An 18755-nucleotide genomic window follows, 5' to 3' on the forward strand; every position below is an offset into this window, starting at 1 on the left:
AAAGTTGATGAGATCAAACTCTATCCCTTCATTCAGGTCATTGATGAAGATGTTGAATGAGATTAGGGGGGTGATGAAGATGTTCTACTGACCCCTGGGGAACACTGCTAGCTACAAGCCTCCAATTAGACTGTGTCACTGATCACAACCCTCTGAGCTCTGCTAGTCAGCCAGTTCTCAGCTCACCACTCATCTATCCCACACTTACTAAGCTTCAGCATAAGGATGGTATGGGAGACAGTGTCAAAAGACTTACTGAAGTCAAGGTACATCCACTGCTCTTCCTCCATCTACTCAGCAAGTAATGACTTCATAGAAAGCTATCAGGTTGGCCGGAAATGATTTTCCCTTGTTGAAAAGTATTCTATGTTTTTCTTCTTGTTTACAAAATAAAATAAAATAAAATAAAATAAAATAAAATAAAATAAAATAAAATAAAATAAAATAAAATTAAAAAGTAGAAAATCCTGGATTAACGTGACCATGGAGAAAATCTCCAATTTCCATGAGGTAAGAGTTGACCCAAAATGTTATAAACCACACTAAATTCCTTTTAAAATAATATTATGTGAAATGATATAGGCTCACACTCATTGACGTACAGTTTTTCAAATTGTGTCTTATTGCTAAATGTACACCAGATAGTTCAGCATGAAGACAGTGTTCATGTTGGTCAAGCTACACTTCATAGCAGGCTCCCACTGTTCCTTCTCTGCTTCCATTTACAGCTGCCTTCAAGGATTGTTTTCTCTTTCTGGATCTGGATTCTAACACAAAAGAAGCTTGAGCATGGGCAGGCTGTGGAGCAGGTTTGCCCTACAAAACAATTTATTTCCACCTCATGCTCAACATAGCCAAATTTCTGTTTAGTTGTGCTTAAGACTTATTTAAAACATCTCTCATTTGCAGCACTGATCAAGAACTTTTAGAGCAAGGCAGAGCTTACAACCTGGAGGAAAACAATAGCAGCCTGAATAAAATCCAGGGAGGTAATTCACAGAAAATCTGTACATCTTCACACACCTCCAAGTTCAGGTATGGAAGAAGCTGACTAAATCAGGAACTCTGACATGTGAGAAAAGAGGAAGTTTTTCACACAGCCTGCTCTGGTGGTTGGTGACCCTGCACATAGCGGGGGGTTTAAACTACATGATCATTGTGGTCCTTTTCAACCCAGGCCATTCTATGATTCTATGATTCATGAATTATACAGCAAAGCTGCCATAGCCCCAAGGGTACTTGGCGACCATAACTGTATCCTGCCCCCTTCCATTCCCCTACCCAACTCCTTTTCACCCAGCTCATGGTCCAGGACCCAGCTTCAGTCCTCTCTGGGGTTTTCCACCCAAATATTCTTAATGTGAGAAAACCATGCTCTACCTCAGACAAAAGTGTGCTTTAATAAATGTTAGATTTTTTAATACCACCTGCAGTAAAATAAATAAGTGAAAATATAAATAAATCAAAATAGCTGGCCATTTATTTTGAATTTGTCTCTATCTAATAGTCATAGAATTAATATTTTTATGGCAGTTCATTCTGCATACATGAAAGTGGCAATTATTTTTAACCTCTAAACTTGGAGAAGGCACATCATCTGTCACTGAACTTTTGAGTTTGACATCAATTAAAGTTCTCCCATTAAAAAGAAGTTATTAGAGCAATACAGAGTTATACACAATCAATCTGTCAGAAATGATATTCCTGTGAAATCTTCAAAAAGAAAACCTTTCTGTGCCTAAAAGGCGCAGTTTTTTGGTGGCAGATTTTAACTTTAAAACTAAAGCCTGGGGATCCCAAAATCCCTCCTTCATTCCCATGACAGATATGAGTAATTTTTTTTTTTTCAATAACAATATATTAAAGTAATAAAATGTGATAGATTATGTGTTGTGTAGGAATACTGCTATGATTCACATAATATTACCTACTAGGCCAAATAATTGATGTAGTAGTAGTGGCAAATCTAAACAAGAGGCAAACTAAGCTGCTTTTATTCTCACTGTTTTTATATATGTAAATACATAAAATACTACACTTCTATGCCACCTGCAAGCTGATGAAATGATGCATAGGAATAGCACAACCAATTACTTAACCCAAAGGCTTCAGAATTTAACTGACAGAGACCATGGATTTCAGTGAGCTCTCACTGAAGCAGCAAAAGGCCACTGTAAGTCATAAGTTTGTCTTTGGCTCTTCGCCCAGTCACTGTAAATAGCCCTTACTGTAAGTAGCCTTCACTGACATATAAATAAGAAATACAACAATTTTGGGGGGTGGATTTTTTTTGTGCTTTCGTTAGTTTGATTGTTTTTTTTTTTTTAATTTTGCTGACTCCAACTTCTGCTCTTTTGCAACAATTTTGTTCTTTTCCTTCCCATTTTTGATATTCATAACTGTACTCCTCATCTTCTTTCTTTTAACATTCAGTTTACCACTATTACTAGACGTAGACCTCCTAGCTCTTGCTTAGATCACACTTCTCAGATTTAAAAAGCTCCTCATTATGCTAAGAGAAGAATGTAATTCAGTCTGTTTTGGAGCGAATTCTCTTCAAGGCATACATATAAAGTTTCACTCCAATGAAATAAAACAGTAAAGAAAGTCTACATTAATAGTTTGTATAGCATTGGTGGAGAAATCAAATTAATTTTTTCAAGCAATCTGGTCAGCCCCTGGGTAAGGCAAATATTCACAGTTTTATAACAAACTAAAATCACAGTTTCTGAATTTGCTTTTCAAAGGGCAGGGACTCAAGCAAAAGGCAATATTTTAGAACATTCTCAGAAGACATACTGTGAGAATAAAAAATGTTGCAAGATCAAGAAAAGCATATGCAGTAGCAGTAATCACTGTCCTTCTGGCAGAAAAAAAAAAAAAAAAAAAAAAAAAAAAAAAAAAAACATGGGAACAGAGATGAAAAAACTTAAACACAAAATAATGAAAAATATTTCAAAAAATTCATGTTCCATATACAAGACAATACACAAAGATCTTGGAACATTATCAGGATCATTATTATTAGCTCACTTCTTTACATCTAAGCTATTTGCACTCTCCTGAAGGACCACAGTAAAAATGGCTAATCAAATGTAGGACTTCATCTGACCATCTGAATGACAGAAAACTCAGCTAAGCAGGGCAAGTTAGAGAGATTTTCAAAATAATCTGCCCATTCCAGAAAATGTACCCAAATCAAATTAACTAAGATTAACATTTTGCATTATTTGGTTTTTCACCTTGTGTAACAAACAGCTTTATCAACACAGCCTAGTACACAGCCTAACTGGGAACCATATCTAATAAAAGCAAACCCTTAACTCGTCCATGTGTTACACAACCTGAGATGGCAACAAGAAATTCAGTGCAGCTTCTAGTTTCAAGACACAGTGAGGGAAAATATCAAAAGCTTTGTAAGTTCTACTCTTTGTCAGAAATAGCTAGCAAAACAAGTTGGCAACACGAGGCTAGGCATGATCACCAGTAGAGTAACTAGAAAGAGACTGTAGATACTCTCTTCTCACATGGGGACCTACTCACGACACTAAAGGCCCCAGCAAACCATTAATTTAGTGATCAGCAACTAAATACGAGGTTGACCATGAGCTAGAACACAGTGGCAGCAGAGACACCAAGATGTGGCCCACATCTTCCTTAACTCTACTGACACTGATGAGTTATCCAGGAAAATAATGCACTGGTCTTTTAAATACAGAAAATCTCTCTTATTTAGTCTCCAAGTTTTGGATTTTCTTTGTTATTATTCTTAGCTACAATCACAACTAGCCTAACAGCATAATTAAGTTATTTAAGGAGAGAGTGGTAAGCTGCTGGAACAGGCTGCCCAGATAGGTTGTGGATGTCCTGTCCTTGGAGGTGTTCAAAGCCAGGTTGGATGGGGCCCTGGGCAGCCTGATCTAGTATCAGATATGAAAGTTGGTGGCTCTGCATGAGAAGAGGTGTTGGAGCTTGATGATCCTTGAGGTCCCTTCCAACCAAAGCTATTCTATGATTCTATGATAATGGTTGCAATGAGAGCAGGGTTGGTCTCTTCTCATTGGTGAAAGGACAAGGGGAAATGGCCTCAAGTTGTGCCAGGGGAGATTTAGGTTGGATATCAGAAAAAATGCTTTACAGAAAGGTTTGTTAAGCACTGGAATAGGCTCCCCAGGGAAGTGGTTGAACCACCATCCCTGGATGCATTTAAAAAAACCATTTGGATGTGGTGCTCAGGGACATGTTAGCAGATGGTAGTATGGTTTGGCTGCAGTTGGACTTGATGATATTGAAGGCCTTTTCCAGCTGAGAAATTCTATGATTCTATGATATGCATGACCTTCATTTTGTGTATTTAATCATTTCACAAAAGTACAGTTACCTCAACACAAAAGTGAAAACCACATTATGTGGCTCCAAATTAATTCCTGCCTTGATGTTCTAGAAGTTTAATCAACTAGAGAGCCTTCCTGTTTTCATTCCACATGTACCTAAAGCTGGATAACACATTTTAATTATAAGAACCATGAAATTCTGAATATCCAGATAGAGTACCACTCAAAACAGTTCTAGAGTATTTGGTAGAAATCAAATTCAGTGAAATGAAAAAGAAGGCTATTTACTTGCCTTATAAAAGCTTGCTGGAAAAGTGATATTTTCATCTGATCTCAGACTGCATTAGTAGGAGTAAAATATAAAACCTCATGATCAGACATATTAGAACAAGGAGTTTTATTTAAACTCCATCTAACAATGAAAAAAATGTTCCCTGCAGATTTTTCAAACATTTTCATTCAAGTTTTTCTTTGATTTCTATTTAAAGAGACACTGAAGAAGCACTACACTCTTCTTTGGAACAGACATGCTGATTTCCAAATCAACTTTTTAGCACAAATCATAATTTGCAAATAAAATCTTGTGTTTTGAAGCCGGTTTTTACAGAAAGGCTCCTGAATTATGATGCTATTCATTAAAAAAGATTGGCTTGGGGAAGAGCTTTAGGAAACTTTACACCCAACTAAGGGCAACAAGATTTTTCTTCTCTTCAGCTTTCTTTGCAGATTAACAAAAAATATAAATGTAAAAAATATGACTATTAAGCAAAACAAATCAGTCTATATCATTCTTACTGCAATGTTTACTTATGTAATACCAATTATAGCTCTGTAAATTGAAGGAGTAATTAATTATATCATATGTAATTGTCATATGCAAAAAAATCATCTACAAAAACAACAGCATAAAAGTTGAAGTGAAAAGAAAAAATAAAATATATTAAGCCTTCCATAAATGCTGATCTAAGGCAATAGTGACCTTTTCCTTCATAATTTTGTTTATAATCACCATTCTAGAAGGGATCATTTTTCATTTTGGACTGTTAGGACAGAAAAGTAAAAAAAGTAAAAAAATGTGGTTTCTTATATGTAAATTGAAATACAAAACCACGCAGGAAGCTAACTGTAGATTAGCTACAGGAATCGTTCTATCCTGATGCACATCTGATTTCACTCCTGCTTCACCATTCATCTGTATGTCACCACTTAATAAATTTCACAATTCAACACAAAGGTAGTAGAGAACAAGGCTAAGACATGACTGGGGGAAGAATAAGAAACTAGGAGTAAAAGTGTGACATTTTGCTTGGTATTAATATCAGCACAAGAAGCCTTGCTTCAGAACATGAGCAGTCTCTAACTTGTGTCAGCTCCAACCTGAAATGAGACCCAGGCACGCAAAGGCATCTCATCGTTTCTTCTCCCTCTCTACCTCTCCTCCCTTTACCTCCTCCCCTTTGGTTCTATGGGAAAGAAACACAAATAGAAATTCTAAATTGGAGATGCAGCACACTCCAGCCCATTTCTCAAACTGGAAGACTTGTCAACAAGGACAAGGTTAAGTACAGTGCTACCTCATACCTAAATGGAGATAAAGAAGCTTGAAAGTGGAAGAAGCAGATATTACTTCCGTGAATGTACCCTGTGGCAATAAAATAGTATGCATGTGCCTGGAGAATGAGTGACCAATAAGAAATTAAATCATTGCAATTGCTTTCTTAAAATCTTTGTAAAAAATCTTAGAGAATGATACAATCATATTTCATAAACCATAGAAGAAAAACACTATTTAAAAAAATAATAGCAATAATATCTGAGTAACATTGTGTTTACATCACTAAAAATAATGTGAAGTATTTAAATTCAATTTCTTTTATGGAGGCTAGTTTGCAAATCCAAAGACTTCACAGCAGAGAAGCAAAACCACTATTTGTATGTTTGCAGAGCAAAGAATTCAAAGATATTGACTCTCATTAGAAGGTACATAATTAAGTTTCGTTCCATTCAAAAACTCATTATACAGATAAATCCTATTTCAAGTTGGAAAAGAAAATATTCACCTATGTAAGGGTTCAAAATCCTATGTTTTCCTTTTTTTTTTTTTTTTCCCTAAAATATAAACATATCTAAGTACAAATCAAAAGATATATTTATAAATAAATAAATAAATAAATAAATAAAAACCTAATAACTCAGGAATTATCCTTAAAATTATTTGTACCACACTAATGCAAAAATACTTTCTTACATGGGCTATGCAGCTACTTAAAATTAGCAACATTCAATTCAATAATTGCCTTGCTTGTGCATGTCAGTGTTGCATTTGCTTGTTTGAGAGTACTTGTTTGGCCAGTGCTGACAATTCCTAGCATGGTACAGAGTGTTAAAATCTAAATAACATTTGTTAAACTCAATTCCCTAGGTCTAGTAATAAGGAGAGCATTTTCACGTGCAATAGGGTTTTAAGTATATGTTTTCCATATTTCAAAGAAAGTTTCTAATGTTTTCCATATGCACCTAAAGAAAACAAGATACAGATGATAAAATGTGATGAATAAACCTTAAATACATGGATTCTTTTAGAGAAAGAAGTCTTAAAAACCAAAAGTTGTAAAATACTAGAAGTTGCACAAGTTGAAATTGTTCATTAACATGTTTGTTGAGAGGGGCTGGCTCAAGTGTGGCATCTGTACTTAAGATAATTCTGTTGTAATGTCAAATACCAACATTTATTGCCCATTTAACCCACTACTCTTCCTTACTGAAATGGGATTGAGCTAACCTGTGTGTCTTACTCATTAATCTTTCCTCAGCAATTCCTCAATGAATTTGGGTTGGATACTTTAAGCATCCTGAAATCCCATTTCCTGAAGCTGCACAGCTGGTCAGAAAGCCCACAGGTGAATTGTGTACAAGTGTTTGAATATCATCTTGCTTGACTAAAGTCTCAACCATCAAAATCTACACTTAAGGTAATAGAGCTGGTTTTATTTTGATCGGAATCAGTCTTGAAACAGAGCAGTGTTTGGCATAGAACGGTGTTAATAACAATGAAAAGGGGAAAATGACACTAAATGAATTGGAATGCAGAAAACTAATGCTATCTAACACATCACTGAGTAAAGACATTTGTATGACTTTACAGAGCCCAATGGTTTCTTTAAAAATGCTATTTTTAATAAGTTGCATAAATAGGTTACACAGGGGGTAGCAAAGAACACGAAATTTGCCCTCCCATGTGCATGAATGATAGCTCTCAAAAGCACTGTTTCACAGCCTTTATGGGTGAATGCTCTCAAGCAGGGATAAATGAGATATTCTACAGTCAATATTTTTGCTGTGAATATCTCCCAACACAAATCCTATGATGAAAACAAACTTGTTAGGAAGCTATTATCAGAAACCAATATCTTCTGACACTTTCAAATTATTGTTACTCCCAGTGAAAACAGAGAACAGCAGTTCAGCTCCTCAGATACCATATAAAGAGAGAGCAAAGACAGAAAAATGAAAAACTTAAAAATATGCACAATGTTTTCAGGATCATGTCCAGTTAACCTTAGCATTATAATCTCAGGTAGGCCCCCCAAGCTCGTACTCTCTTCCTCTGGACAGACTGATTTCCTCATGTATCAAATAATCTCTCCCATATACTCATTGCACTACATGGTTATCCAGTTCATTTTTCCTTTACCTATATATTCTACACCATGATATATTCACAGTCAGACAAAATTTGCTTTAAATAAAATTAAAGCATTTAACATAACCCTCACTTTCTTTTCCTGCCCTATAGCTTGAACATTTATCTATTTTGTTTTTTTAAATCATGTTATGTATCAAAGACATACAGTGGTGATTGGTATTGTATTGCAGTAAGATGAGGGAACATGACTTATACCGTGTTTGAAATACTTTGTAAATGTACAAGATAATAAATGCATTTCTGAAAGAGAATATTAAAAATCAAGCTGGTAATTTTATCAGCATGTAGAAACAGATAATTAGAGGTCCTACAGCAGTGAGTACTCATTATGTAATGAAGTTGGAAACAAAGTTTTTATTAGTAACAGAAATAATTCTATGGGCCATTTTCAAATTCCATTGGGTAGATTGGCCAAGTGTAATGCTATATCACAGACTCAGAGATATATCAGTAAAAATGAAACGCTAATATGAAACATAGCATCTTGATTAGAAGACTTATCTTCAATGATCTTTCTTTTTTGTTATGTCTGAAGAAGATGAAAATTTCTCTCTACTGTATTCTTAATAGATGCAAAATCCAATGTTAACCTCTGAAAATTGTCCAGGCAGGAAGTCTCTGCTGTTCTGATCTGACTGTTTGTTAAGACAAATAGTACCACTCTACATTTGGAGCTTTCCTTTATGTTAAATTGTCTTTTTTTTTTTTTTTTTTTTTTTTTTTTATGATTGTGTGTTTCTTTTATAACCAGACTAAAAATCACACTATGAATATTATTTTTCTTTGCCTTCTGCTTACTGTTTGTGCTGTCAATGAGCAATTACCTAATAACAAATTTGATGTTTTCTACAGGATCAAGACTGCCATACAAAATCGTTTCTCTCCAGAAGCACATTCATTTGTTTGCTCTGACATCTACCTTGACCAAGCAGGTGACCCACCACTCACTATCACATTTTCCTAATAGTAAACCTTACTATTATTTTTATTTTTACACTTAATATCTTTCTTTGTGTTGATCTTCTAATTCACTTAATAGATTATATATCACATATTTCCCCTTTTATAATTCCCCTTTTTGCCTTCTGATGATATAATGTTTAGAAAATCAATGTAGGGGGGAAAAAGAACTGAAGGAGTCAGAGCAGAGGGAGAAGAGATATACCCCCCACTCTGTGATGGGAAGTAACAGGAAAGCTGAATGAATCTTCAGTTTAACAGTGAACAGTAAATTAAGCAAGAATTTGAAATGGTGTAATTAAACAAAAACAACACAACAATAACAAAAAAAAAAAAAAAAAAAAAAAAAAAAAGCAAATAGCTCTGTACTTCATATTTCATCTTATCTTTGCAATACAGGAAAACAGAATAAGGGGACTGTGCCTGAAGAACTGTGTTCAGACCCGTCTTCCAAATTACTAAAATGATAATGAAAATTTCAAGTGCAAACAAGATTTTTCAAGAGGAAAGATTAAAGAACATTAATATAGTTTTATGAAACACTTTCCAAGGTGGAAGAGGAGAGTAATTTAGTTGAATTGATAGAAGTACAACAGGGAGCCCTGAACATGGGGGGTGAAATCTGGGTCAAAAAAAAAAAAGAAGAAATGCAGAAAATAATCACTCTGTGCTTTGAAGATGCCTTCATGAATAAAGGGAAGATCAAAATCCTCAAGGGATAAATGTAACATGTCTTAGTGCCAGAAGTTGTACCAGAGGAGGTTTAGGTTGGACATTAGGAGAAACTTTTTCTCTCAGAGGGTGGCCAGGCACTGGAATGGCTGCCCAGGGAGGTGGTGGAGTCGCCATCCCTGGCAGTGTTCAAGAGGTGCCTGGATGAGGAGCTACAAGATATGGTTTGGTAGCTTGTGGTACTGGGAATAGGAGGGTGGTTGGACTAGATGATCTTGCAGGTCGTTTCCAACCTTGCTATTCTATGATTCCATGATTCTATGACATGCCTCCAAATAGACTGAACTGGGGAACATTTGACAAATACTTTCCTAAGGCAAATTATGAAGAAACACATTTAACTACCTGCTCAATGACTGAGACGCCAGCAAAAGTGGGGTTTTACTTTCTTTTTGCTAATTCCACTACTACATTTCTGTGATCACTCTGGATTCAATTCTCGCATCCTTCCTCACAATCCTAGAATCACCAAAGTTAGAAAAGTCCTATAAGATCACATAGTCCAACTGTCCACCTATCACCAATATATTCCACTAAACCATGTCCCTCAGTACAACATTGAAACATTTCTTGAACATCTTTAGGGACAGTGAGTCCACCATATCTCTGGGCAGACTATTACAGTGCTTAACCACTTTCTTGGAGCAGTATTTCCTAATGTCCAACCTGAACCTCCGCTGAAGAAACTTAATATTAAAAGCAAATTACATCCTAAAATGACAGATTGAATATCTGTGAAATATGAGCAGAGCAGCCCCAAACAAGACCATTATTGTTTTATCACCATCTTTTGTTGTTTATAAATCCAAGTCTGTTATTTATCAGTTTGTATTATGTAAGACTGTAATGCAATATCAAAGGTCCTGAAAATCAAGCATTTGATTTGAAGGGTATTCTGTCTTTCTAAAATATACTATCAGAGGGCTATGGGAAGAGAGTTAAAGTGTGCTGTAAGCATTATCTTATCACTGGCTCTTTTCCAGACACTCCCATTAATTAATCACATTAGTCAAAAAGGTTTGAAGGCTCTGAGATAAACAGTAGAAAGGAAAGCTAATAGAGAATATAAACTAAAATAAAGAAAACTGTAAAGAAAAACTAGAGTGTTGAAGATAAGATTGAGGGTGATCAAAACAGGGTTTTCTGAAGTTTAGTTTCTCCTGGGGTTTCCACCACATGTAATCACAACATCTTTATACATTCTATCCACATTAAATAAAAACTATGTGATCAGACTCCTGCTCACAATTCAGTGGCCAAAACCTGTCAAAAAAGCAGGTCTATTTAACAGACTTTTCCCACTTATTTTCTCACTGGAGGCTCAATTGTTTGCATAAAGAAAGTAAAGGACAGATTTAAATAGAAAAGTTTAAAAGTTTACCTGAAGAATTCCATGAAGGAGAAGCCATAGCCATGCTGTTCAGCAATTCCTGCACAAACAACGTTTGCAGATGCTCCAATCAGTGTTCCATTGCCTGCCATTCAGAAGACAGATAGTGGCTTAAAGTTACGCTCAGTTTCTTACACTTATGCTGTCTATTCTGTGCTGAAGTCCCTAGATGTACTAGCTGGAAAAGAAAAATGAATTTCTGTTGGATAGACTTGAAAAGAAACACACAGACAGTATGTCTACATCCTAAAAATAGCTTCAGCCTGGTGCCATTCTCAGGTTCTACATAAAACAGGAAAACAGGGAAGGAAGATAATATCAATCTAACTTCAAAGTAACACTAGGGACTTGAGTTCAGATAAACCTGCTGATTTTTTTGCTGTTGTTTTATATATGAAAAGATTCCATCAGATGAGTTGAAAACAAAGGATGAAATAATACAGGAAAGAAAACAGAATTTTGCAATAATATCTTCAGCAAACATTAGGGGATTTTATGAAAAATGGATGCCTTCTTTCCCCACATAGTAATGACACTTACAAATGAGTCTTTTATATATATACAATTAGGATAATTAGTTGCTGGTTGGATTGCATAGCTTTTTTTTTCTCATAAGTAAAAATCTGGAGACTGGAAGACAAACACCTATCTGTTGAATTCAAAAAGATCATATAAAGTTTATTTGCCAAACTACAGCAGTTCTTTCTAACATGGAAGGAATACACTTTACTCACTGAACGTCAACAAATTACATTATACAGGCCCTCTTATGACATGTACATGCAAAAGGAAAATAATATCATTTTTATAAAGTGCATCTATCCTCTTGAAAGAACTACATACCTTTTTTTTTTTCTTTTTTTTTTTTTAAAAAAAATTCTAAGCTGTTGCCAGTAACTAATTCACTCCCGAGTTTTCTCTAAACTTTCAACAAAGTTACAACATAAAGTTAGGCATTCAAGGCTCAGAAGGACTGACTCATTTTCTATAGCTCTCCCCTGAGTCATACCTTAGACTTAAGAAAAGTTGTACACTTCACTTCCACAAATCAGATGTCTTCATCAAATAATTCTGCTCTAAATCATGAATTGGGAAGTAACAATGACTCCTATATTCTGTTGTTTCATTAAAATTTTGAAAAAAAAAAAAGAGAAAACTATCTGAAAGATTTTTTTCTTTTATACTGTAGCAAGTCACCTCTTTTGTTATACATCTATACATAAAATATCCTTTATTCTAAGCACAAGTCTTCATGTGTTTGACTGTCAAAGGCTTACAGTTACTCTTCTCATTTTGGTTCTGTTAAACATGATTGCTCAGTGGAGATACTTGTAGTTTGAGAAAAAAATTCTCAGAAGGTAATTAAAGCTACAGTTAATTGTTTTGACCTAGTAAATGTTTCAGGTTACCCAGATCTCAGTTTACCAAAGAATCCATCAGATTAAGGCAAAAGCAAGATTACCCTAAGTATTCAAACATGATACATATACATTTCCTGGAGATAAGGAAAATATCCTCCCATGTCCCCAGCTCCAAACAGATATTTTATTTGTTTTCTTTTTTTTCCCTATTCCTATTTTTTCTTCTCTACCAGGAACAATGCTAGGTGAAGAGCTTCCTACTTGCTGTTTTTAAGGTTTTAACTTTGCAAAGAAACTGAGTGCACCAGTCCTTTCTGTCTCTAAAGAGCTCTCCTGACATTAGTGGGACTGCTCGTCAGTAGAAGAGCATATCCCTACAGATCATAAAAACATTGTAGAGCACTCTTGTAAGAGTAACAAGAGGCTACTTGTGACCTAATTTTCATATCACACAGAATGATTCACTACATGTCATCACAAGTGTGGTGATAAGAAATGATCTATCTTCCTAGTGGCCAGAAACGTTTAAAAAACAGTGCCTAGAGCAGTACTGGTCATAAGAAACAACACAGCTTATTTACTCTGTCCTGTCTGCCTCAAAGTGTATTTTAGTTAATATATGCTCAGAGATATGAAATAGAACTTAATGAGAATTCTTGTTAGGCTTTCACATAAGAAAGGCAAAACACAAAGCATGTGGCTTAATACACAACCAGAGCAAATTAATACAGCTGAAGTTATTAGAAGAGCAAAACAGAAATACTTCAAGAATTTTCAGTTCCAATACTAATTATTAGTCTACATTCTCCCACCATTTTGTAAGAGTCTGCTTTACATGTAGCAAAATCAGACTTCACCATCAGAATAATTTTATTGTAGACAAGGAATATACCTCTGGCTTCAAATTAAAGGAGCAGGACTGAAATTATACTTTTCCCATGGCTGTGACTAGATACAGCCAGGATTTCCAAACACACAGTCTTCCATACTGTACAGGAGCTACTGTAGAGCATTCAGATAATGAGGTATTATGGAAAGAGCTTCTGCATCACCACTGCATTGGTTTCCCTGAGTAGAAGTCACTAGAGGAGAAATCATGTCTTTAAGGTTATCTGAAAAAGTAGTATTTCTTTTTCATTTGTTCAGACTGTGTGAGCAGTTTAATTAGGTATTGGTTACTCATGCTTCAAAGAACTGCACTGAAATTATCAACCAAGACAAACTTTTGTTTCTCCTCCAGGAACATCCATTTTAATGACAGGCATTAAACTCAGCAGTGAAACAGTGACACTGTGTCCTCTGAATCACAGAAAAGTCAAGACTAGATAGATGTAAATGGAATCCTATGTACATTAAATTTGTTCAAATTGACGCAAACGAAGAGCAAGCATTTTCTAGCATTTCACAGAATCTTTACTTCATCATCATATCATCTTCAGCCTTAAGAATAATTAACATTAAAACACATAGTGAAGGCTCTTATTTAATTACTTGTATGCTCAAGCTATAATTGCACACCAGTGAATTTATCAGAAAACACCAGTTTTGATGACTCCTACTGTAACTCATCCTTTATCACAACACATATACTTACCAAGAATTTATATTCCTTACAGTTAAATAAATGCAATATTTCTAATATCAATAGAAGGTGATATGTTTGAGGTAAGACATATATAGTATCTTTCATATCTATTCTACCGTTTTTTTCTTGGTACACTGCAGGCATCCTTTTAATGCCAATTATGCTTAACAATTCATAACCATGAAATCAAGAGAACCTTCCTTCTTAATGCAAGAGAAAAAAGAAACATGTTTGATGTATGATCTCAGAAGTATTCAGACATCTTTAAAGTGAGGATGCTATCTACACAACAGAGAATAAAATGGCAGAGGAATCCTTATGGATCATGCTCATTTTTCCATGTAGCTGCCCTAGCTTTGCACAACCACTGCAGAAGCATAATAGAAGGTCTTCTACTATTTCTGGCCAGAAGCAGAGATAAAAAAAATTATTTTCTCACAGGAAATTACTCTGAATATCTTAAAAGAATGCAAAATTAACTTCAAGTATAAGAAAGTATTCAACAGTTTTAGTTAAAAATAAATTCATGAAGAAATATTTGAAAGCAAAGCCCACATTTAAAAATGTGATCTTCCATATTCATCTAACTTAGAGATAAAAGCAGAAAGCTCTTGAGAAGGTTACTTAAGACTGATTTGATACCTGCCATATCCAAAAGCCCTGCTTTTTCCAGACTTCTTCTCCACTCAGTGTTATTATTTATTATTGCCCTCCACTACATCACTACTTTTAAGATTGCTAAATTCAAGCCCCATACCTAGTGCACCTGCCTGAGCTCAGCCAGCCTCTGCTTTAGCAGAGTTCATCTACATGATTGCACTCTGCAACGCACTGAAAATCACTGTTGGGAGAATTTAAGAGTCTTTTCAAAAGTTGGGGCTGGGAAGCTGGGAAAGAATCATAACAAGAAAAGGGAGACAGTTTACATCAATAATGTTTCCTCTTACTTTAAATCTTTTTCTCATTGTGTTACTTGGCAGCAACACATATGTTGCGTCTAAATACCACTGGTTTTTAGAAGCATCTTTGGTATTGCTCTCTCAAGAGCAAGCCTAGCCTTTTTGTCTGCTGCATTCCTAATATGTTTGCCTGGAGAATTACTTTTAAAGTGTCTAGCAGGATCAGTGTTTATTACTGAAAGGAATGAGAAATCCAAGGGAATTAAATAAAGCTATTTTGCCTGGCATGGGAAAATAAAAAAAAGAAAAAAAAAAAAGAAAAAAAAAAAAGCATCATAAAGATGGGTTCTCAAAATATAAATGAGCTAGTATCTTGTGCAACAGCAATTTTTAAAGGGGATAGATTATGGAAATTTTTTGCTTTCTTCTGAGCATCACACACCACTTCTCAACCTGAACTAGCCAACAGACTTTCTGCATTTTCTCATCCTTGTATCTCTGGTTGCCTATCGCCACAGAAAAAGACTACACAATTTTCATATCAAGTACTGAACAAAGGCTGTTATTTAGCAATGTACCAGTAGAGAAAAGTGTTTATTATTTTTCTTAAATCCAATTATTTCAACAGCAAACATGAAACTCAGTATCCTGCAGCCACAATAAAAGACAGACAAGCCACAAAGTAGGTTTGCCCCAGCCTTGGGAAACCATCTGTGTAAGCCACAGCTTTATTTAGGGATATCTCTTTGTGCAGCTTTGTTCCAGTCAAGTGCTCTCACTTCAAAACCAAGAGTTAACTACAGAACCATTAATAATTTTTTCTCATCCCTGTTTTTTGATGTAATCGATCTCTACTATTAAAGCATCTATCCATAACTTATTTAAGAAAGCCAGCTCCTTTCCTCCTATCAATTTTCAAAAGAAAATGCTGTGCACTCTCCTATGCGCTTTATATAGTTAGGCATAGGTAGACTGATTTGTGCGGCTTCTATCCCATAGAATATGTCATTTCTCTACTGGAAACATGATTCAAACAAATACAATAAATCTGTCTACAGAACTGAACACGAAACAGTTATGGTATTGATTAGCCTTGCAAGAAACAACCCTCACAGCTTTCACAAATTTTGTATTTTACACAAATCTGACCCACATTTGCCTCACTAAACAGAGACATTTATGTTAATCTCTTAAGCGCGTACAACTCCTGAATATCTTCTAATTTTTTTAATGTGTAAAAATTTACAAGCTCTGGATAATCAAACTTTGCAGTCAAAAAAGAATTACAGAATCAAGGCTAATTAAACCACTGCTAATCCTCACAATAACCAGGAACCTCAGCTCACAAGCAGTAAAAAAGAAAAGGTCTGCATGAACTCAGCAAACAGTCTTCAATCATAAGATAGTAACTATTTTTTTTTTAATTTTACCTATTTGGAAATATTTTGAAAGGGATATTTCTGTTGAAATGTCTACATAATAAATTCATAGGGTAAACATTGAAGATGAATCAAAGTCTTAACTACTCAAAGAGTTAATTGACCTGACCATTCAATTCAACACCTAAAATAAAGTGAACCTTACCCTCTTCTACTACCACTATTTTACCACCAGCAGAACAGTTACTGTAAGTATTCGTGAGTGCTATTCAACTTTCATTACTTTATTTTTCAAAGAAAGGAAAAGGTGAAACTTAAATGTTCTGTCTTCTACCAGAAGTGTGTAATAAGCTAGACAGGTTGCTGAACATCCTGTACTTGTTATGTTAATGAGCTACCTGAATCCATAGTCTTCTTTCAAATTAAGACATCTGCAGAAGAGACATAAAATACAAGTTCACCATAACCATCTGTATCCTCAAAGTCAGCTTAACTCACATAGGGTAAATATTTTAGACTTAAATATTTTAAGTCTAAGTTCTGCTACTCAATTCCTTCATGCCCTGAAAAATATATTCAATTAGGTTAAATTTAAAACCTTCAATGCTGCATACAAACCCCAGTTTACTCATTTTTTTTTCTCTGATTTTTACATTCAGAAGTTAACTGTTCCATTCCACAGCTTCTTCACGTGTTTCACTACTAGGGACCAAACACTGAAAAACCATTTTCTGAATAGTCCTCTGGAATAAAAGGCAATTATTGAACTTTATGACTTATTTTTGAGTTGAGCAGAACAAGATAATATTACTCAAAATTAAATGAATGTCTCTCCATTAAGTTATTTTAATGTTCAGCCGCTTAAAATTCAGATTTCTACTTAACGTAAATTGACTTTCAACTGAAGCCTAGCTTTTATGTTTTGCTATCACAGAATCACAGGATGGTTAAGGTTAGAAGGGACCACTTGGTATCATCTAGTAAGACCCCATTGCTTCAAGCAGTGTCATCTAGAGCACACTGCTATGGATCAAGTGCCTTGTTTAAAATACTTTGACAACTCCTGTTGAGTGCCTCTTTTCACTTTAGGTGTGTTAACAGCAATTGTGCTGCAGATATTTTACAATACGCGTTTAAGTAATATATATCCAGGACACAATTACAACTTCCTTTAGTGTCATAGAGAGTGTTTGATGGAGCAATCTGATTCATCACTTTGAATTAATTATATTGCAGACTCAGATTTCTTTTCCTCCTCTCTTTTGCATTACCAAACACAGTTGCAAGCAGCACCATTTTGTTCCTTTTCCAAAAAAGGGTTTACTATCTGGAAAGTGTCTGCTGTGGTAAGAAAGATAGAACAGTATTATCTTCTGCACCTAGAGTTTCAGAGCTTGCTGTAGCTTCCTTGTCTTGTTCTGTGTGATAGCCTGAATGCTATCCTCCAACTGAATATACCTCTTCTGATAGCACTGCACAGTCTGTATTATTATATTGTGGTGACTCACCAATACAACATAATGAGTTTAAATATTCTATATTATTCTGAAAATAAAAAAGGCCGAGGATTTCAAGAAGGATGCTCTGTAGTTTTCAGGTTTTTTATAAACAAGTGCATGAGGCAAGTAAATAAAATTAAACAAAACTCTGTAGGTTATTTGTAGGAGTCTCCAATGTCACCACTGATCATTATCTTTCCTCTAATTTGCAGAACTCTATAACAAACAATCACTTTACACAGATTACAAAGACAGTAGAAGAATTTCAAATTTATCAGTATCAATTGAATTCTGCATATTATACAGATTCTCATCCTTTCCATTTTAGAATCCAAGATTTACCATCTAAACTATAAATTCTCATCAGTATAGGTGACATAAAACATAATCTTTTACCCCATATACTTCATATTTTACTCTTAATAACATACATCCATCTATATATATATATATATGTCTGCCAAGTTATCTTTTCAAACTTGGAAAAATGGCCATGCTAAGAAAAACTGATAGGTTCAATATAGTTTTTGATTCTTTATTAGCTCAGTGTCATAAACCTAAGCAGGTCTCTGATATTTCCTTAATACAGACAATGATATGCTTGCCAAGTGGACTCATAGAGTTTTAGCTGTTTTTCTATTTGACATTCACAGCTTTCTTTTCTATCTCTTTCATGCCAATGAGGATTATCTTCAGTAATCTTAAAAGATTAGAGGATCTCCTTCAGCTCTGATAATGAGCATGGTTTTCACATCAAGGACTTTATGGTACCGCTGAGCTTTAAAGCAGGACTTCATACTGAAAAAGTATGAAAATGTCCCAGAGTTTGAATGTTGTGGAAAAAGAAAGAAAGAAAGAAAGAAAAAGAAAGAAAGAAAGAAAGAAAGAAAGAAAGAAAGAAAGAAAGAAA

The 18755-nt window shown here is 34.9% G+C and overlaps 1 protein-coding gene across 1 annotated transcript in view; it reads right to left on the minus strand.

Moving 5' to 3' along the window:
- The window catches only part of OCA2 (OCA2 melanosomal transmembrane protein), a 177617-nt gene that overhangs the window by 22870 nt on the left and 135992 nt on the right, over positions 1-18755 (minus strand). The window contains exon 23 of the mRNA XM_042867669.1: positions 11114-11207. Coding sequence (XP_042723603.1) covers positions 11114-11207 — 94 coding nt within the window. The remainder of the gene's footprint in view (positions 1-11113; positions 11208-18755) is intronic.

The sequence above is a fragment of the Lagopus leucura genome, unplaced genomic scaffold (assembly GCF_019238085.1).
Source record: "Lagopus leucura isolate 7727_CA_CO unplaced genomic scaffold, USGS_WTPT01 Super-Scaffold_100001, whole genome shotgun sequence".
Classification (NCBI taxonomy): Eukaryota; Metazoa; Chordata; class Aves; order Galliformes; family Phasianidae; genus Lagopus; species Lagopus leucura.